This window comes from Chaetomium globosum, genomic scaffold, assembly GCF_000143365.1.
Source record: "Chaetomium globosum CBS 148.51 scaffold_7 genomic scaffold, whole genome shotgun sequence".
Classification (NCBI taxonomy): domain Eukaryota; kingdom Fungi; phylum Ascomycota; class Sordariomycetes; order Sordariales; family Chaetomiaceae; genus Chaetomium; species Chaetomium globosum.
The window spans coordinates 577,285-581,996 of NT_165982.1; the positions used below are offsets into that span (position 1 = coordinate 577,285).

At 56.7% G+C, this 4,712-nt stretch overlaps 1 protein-coding gene across 1 annotated transcript; it reads left to right on the forward strand.

Moving 5' to 3' along the window:
* Window positions 1-2,229: 2,229 nt before the first annotated feature.
* CHGG_09758 (uncharacterized protein) lies at window positions 2,230-4,266 on the forward strand (the record flags this gene model as incomplete). The annotated part of the gene is made up of 7 exons (XM_001227684.1): window positions 2,230-2,557; window positions 2,622-2,906; window positions 2,965-3,151; window positions 3,284-3,504; window positions 3,561-3,672; window positions 3,741-4,080; window positions 4,132-4,266. The coding sequence occupies 7 exons, from the start codon at window positions 2,230-2,232 to the stop codon at window positions 4,264-4,266; spliced, it is 1,608 nt and encodes a 535-aa protein (XP_001227685.1).
* Between the last annotated feature and the right edge of the window lie 446 nt (window positions 4,267-4,712).

The window sequence follows — 4,712 nt, forward strand, 5'->3', positions numbered from 1 at the left end:
TCATTTTTTTTTTTTTTCTTTTCTTTTCTTATATCCTTTTTATGCCACTTCACAATTCTAACTACGATCTCTTCTCTCCCTGTAATATCCGTATCCTCTTCTTATTCTCTTGTTTCCATCCTGCTCTCCTCTTATTTTTTCCTCTCCCGCCCGTCATGGGCTACCACCCCCCCAGCCCAACCCAAAAACCATCCCCAAAAAAAAACCACCAAAAAAAAAAAACCTACCCCCAAACGCCCCCCGACAACGACGCGGCCGTATAAAACACACCCAATGCGCACGGCCATCTCGCCGCGCGTGTACAGGCCCGACATGTACAGCACGATGCCGGGCAGCAGGCCGCCCTCGGCGAGGCCCAGCAGGGCGCGGACGGCGATGAAGCTGGCGTAGCTGCGCACGAACCCGAGACACATGGTGATGATGCCCCAGAGGATGGTGAGCAGCGGCAGCCAGATGGTGGGGGTGAGCGATTTGAGGATTAAGTTGGAGGGGAGCTCGCTGGTGGGAAGGGGGGGGTGGGGGGGTGGTTAGTTGGGGAGTGTTTTAACCTTTGGTTGGTTTGGGGGGGAAGAGTGGGTAGATGGAGGGGCCAACTAACCTGGCGATGTAGGTCGCGTAAAAGACGGCGAGCCCTTGGTTGTATTGCAGGTTGCTGAGGCCCAGGTCCCTCTCGAGGCCGATGATTCTGGCGTTGCCGACATTGGTGCGGTCGAGGAAGGAGCAGAGGAAGAGGAGGGAGAGGATGGGTAGGATTCTGGGGGTTGGTTTCGTGGAGTGTTAGCCGCTGGATGAGTATGGAGGCTGTTCCGGTAAGTGATTGCATGCTGACCGGGTGTCTGTTTTGAAAAGTATGCGCTTGGTCAAGTGCGCTTCGTTCTGGGCCGTTGTGACCGCCGTGGCCTCGGGACTTGGAACATCGCGGTCGCTTTCCGTCTTTTCATTTTCCCGTCCGGCAATATGGATGGAGGACATGATTATCGACAAGTCACAGCGGCGATTGCAGTTGGGTCGCCGTAAACTCTAGAAAATCACGGGAATCGTAAACTCGGAACTTGGAGGGGTGATAAGCTGGTTGATAAGTCCGATCGATCATGCAAGCCTGCCCCCGGCTTCGTTGGGTGGTGACAAAACCCGGGAGTTGGAGAAGGTTGTACGACCTGCCTACATTAGACCACCGACAGCCACTCCTGCCTTTTGCGCATCTGCATGCCTCACCGCTCGCTGATCGACATGATTATCACGAGCCATCCATTGGAGACGGGTGCGACATGGCGCACCGGACATACCACGGGTGGTATTGTTGGGGAGACTATTGGAGAAATAGTCACTCGATTTGGGGGTTGAATTGAGACTGAAATTGAGTGCGCCACAACTCCAAAGGCATTGAAAACGCATCCTATCAATATCAAAAATAATACAGATGTAATTTGGAAAATGGTGGATAATGGACTAGGAAAGAAGCTTTACCAAGCTTCCTTGGCGGCGTAAATTATTGATTGCCAGATTGGCGCGATTGAGACACGGATCTCGAATGCTGCTTGGGCTGCTGTGTTTCTCACACCGCGGGGTCAGTGCCCCGTTCTGGTTTGCGTTGCATCTCACAGGTCACGAGTCACGGCAGGCACTATCGAAATCGCCCAAATCATGGAACTGCAAGCAACATCTGGTTTTCAGGGTCCCTGCGACCTCCTCCAAAACACCCCATCGCCATCAAACACCACCAAACTACCATCCAGCCATCCTGCATCCCATGCATGTGGCGCCGTCTGGGCATTCCTCGGCCCCGGCCGAACCTTGCATGATGGGGGGAAGCCAGCTGAACAATCACACAATCCGATTGAACCCCAACTTCCACAAAAGCCGAGACCCTTAGCGGCGCGCGTCCCCCCGAATTTATGTTCGTGGTGGGTGCTGGTGGCTCACCCATTCCCGGCACCAAAATCTGGGTTCCGGCCGGCCGCTCTCCTCCTGTGCGTGTGACGTAAACTTGGCGGTGATCGCCGGTTGGCAGAACAAGATGCCGCTGCGCCCGTTACCCGCTGCGCGTGGGTGGGACCCTTGTGGGCGCGGGTCGCATACCGGCTGGGTTGTTGTGGAGGGTTTTGGGGTTTTGGGGACTGTGATACTTCTTTTTTAAAAACACTCCTCGCAAAGTGACGTTGTTTGTTTGGGGAGTTGAAATAGAACCTTTTTTAGTCAGTTCGTGGCTTGGTCGGCACAGTAGAGACAATGGCTGGCGTAGCACGGACAGCGAGGCCAACGACGTCTATGACGATGATGGCGCGGCGTGCGTGCTCCCGGCGTTTGGCGGTGGTTGCTGTTGGCGGCAATCCCATCATAAAGGGCTTCGGCATCAGGGTGGTGCCGGGGATCACTTTGAGCCCGACCCTTTACGGGAGGAGGAGCTTCTCGCACTCCGGGCATTGGAGGTCAGCAGCCATACCTCGGGCCGATAGGGGAGGATCGAAGCTGTGGGAGAGTGCGGCAGATGCGGTGGCCGACATAAGGAGCGGATCCGTTATACTCAGCTCGGGGTTTGGGTTATGCGGTGTCGCGTGTAAGTTGAGAACACCCGGCCTGATATGGTGAATGGAGTTCAACGAGGCTGACTTGAGCAATAGCGACCTTGATCGGGGCGCTTCGAAACCGGGGACCCGAATCCCTTCACTCGCTCACTGCCGTGTCCAACAACGCGGGAGCCGAAGGGCGCGGAGGGCTCGCTCTCCTGACTGAGAACGGGCAGGTGGACCGCATGATCATGTCGTTCCTGGGGCCCAACAAGAAGCTCGAGAAGCAGTACCTCACGGGAAAGATTGCGGTCGAGCTTTGCCCCCAGGGAACACTGGCTGAAAGGATACGGGCGGCGGGGAGCGGCATTCCCGCCTTCTTCACCCCTACGGGCGGGAGTAGGTCACTAAACTCACCAATTCCCCCCTACCGAGGTCATTTCTAACCATGTCCCAGACACACTCGTGCAAGAGGGCGCAATCCCTGCCCGATTCGATGCTAACGGCAACGTGGTTGAGTACGGCAAACCCCGAGAGACGAGGATATTTGACGGACGCCGGTATTTGATGGAGACGGCGCTGCATGGCGACGTGGCCATCCTTCGGGCGTGGAAGGTTGACAAGGCGGGCAACTGTGTGTTCCGGTAGGCGATCCCTTGGTTATTGGGCCTGGCTGTTGTTTCTAACCCCGGCGCAGGTATACCACCAAGGCGTTCGCTCCTCTGATGGCCAAGGCGGCCAAGTTAGCTATTGTGGAAGCCGAGAATATCGTCGAGATCGGCGAGATCGACCCCTAACGATGTCGACCTTCCGGGAATATTCATCGACCGCATCGTGCCGGCCACGGAATCGTCGTTGGTCGAGATTCTGAAGACTCGGTCTACCGGGGAGAGTGGGGAGACCAAGACAAAGGGGGATGCTCAAATCCGGAGAGACCGTATCGCGAGGCGGGCGGCGAAGGAACTCAAGGACGGGTTTTACGTGAACCTTGGAGTTGGTAAGGAGAAGTCTCTCAGGGGTAACGTGCGCAAAGGAAAACGCTGACCAACCCAGGTATCCCCACCATGGCGCCCTCCTTCCTCCCCTCAGGCCAGCAAGTCTGGATCCAGTCCGAGAACGGCATTCTTGGGATGGGCGACTACCCGCTCCCCGAAGACGTTGACCCGTACGTCCACTGCGATCTCCCCCAACCCCAGCCCACATGACCCTTGACTAACCCCTGGCCACACACAGAGACATCATCAACGCCGGCAAAGAGACCACGACGCTCGTCCCGGGCGCGGCCACCTTCGACTCGTCCGAGTCCTTCAGCATGATCCGCGGCGGGCACGTCGACGTGTCCATCCTGGGCGCCCTGCAGGTCAGCGCCGCCGGCGACCTGGCCAACTACATGATCCCCGGCAAGGTGTTCAAGGGCATGGGCGGCGCCATGGATCTTGTATCGAACCCGGACAACACCAAGATCGTCGTCGCAACCGAGCACGTCGCCAAGGATGGCTCGAGCAAAATCGTGCAGACGTGCAGCCTACCTTTGACGGGGGCGCGGGTGGTGAGCACGATTATTACGGATCTGGTGAGTTGTCATAGAGACAAAAGCGTTGGTGTTGTGCTAACAACGGCGTAGTGCGTTTTCGAGGTTGATCGGAAGCGTGGGACGCTGACACTGACGGAGGTTGCGCCGGGGGTGAAAGTAGAGGAGGTCAAGAGCAAGACAGAGGCGGCGTTTACGGTGGCAGAGGATTTGAAGGCTATGGAATGAGCGGTGTTTTATGTTTAAGCTGGTGGCCTGTTCACGAGCGTGTAGAGAGAGAGGGGTTGGTCGGTGCCTTTGCATTTACGTACGCGCTTCGCATATTTACGCATATACCTCGATTATTTACTACATCCATCATCATCAATCCCACGCCGTATGTCACGGCAGCTTTCAAACTCACCCGCACGATCCATCCCTTCTTCTCTCCCCCACACCCAACCTCACAACTTCGCCTTCTCCCCCTCGCCATTCCCCTCCAACTGCAAAAGCCCATAACTCGGCGCAACAAGTCCGAAACGGATAAACGCTACTAAATGGCAAGAAGACCCCAAAAGGATGCGCACGACCCTAGACCCTGGGATGAGAAACCGAAGAAACGGGGCGGCGCGGGGGCGGAGAGGAAGGGAGAGAGGGGACCGAGGAGATGCGAAGTTGTGGTGTGTGCTGTGGGG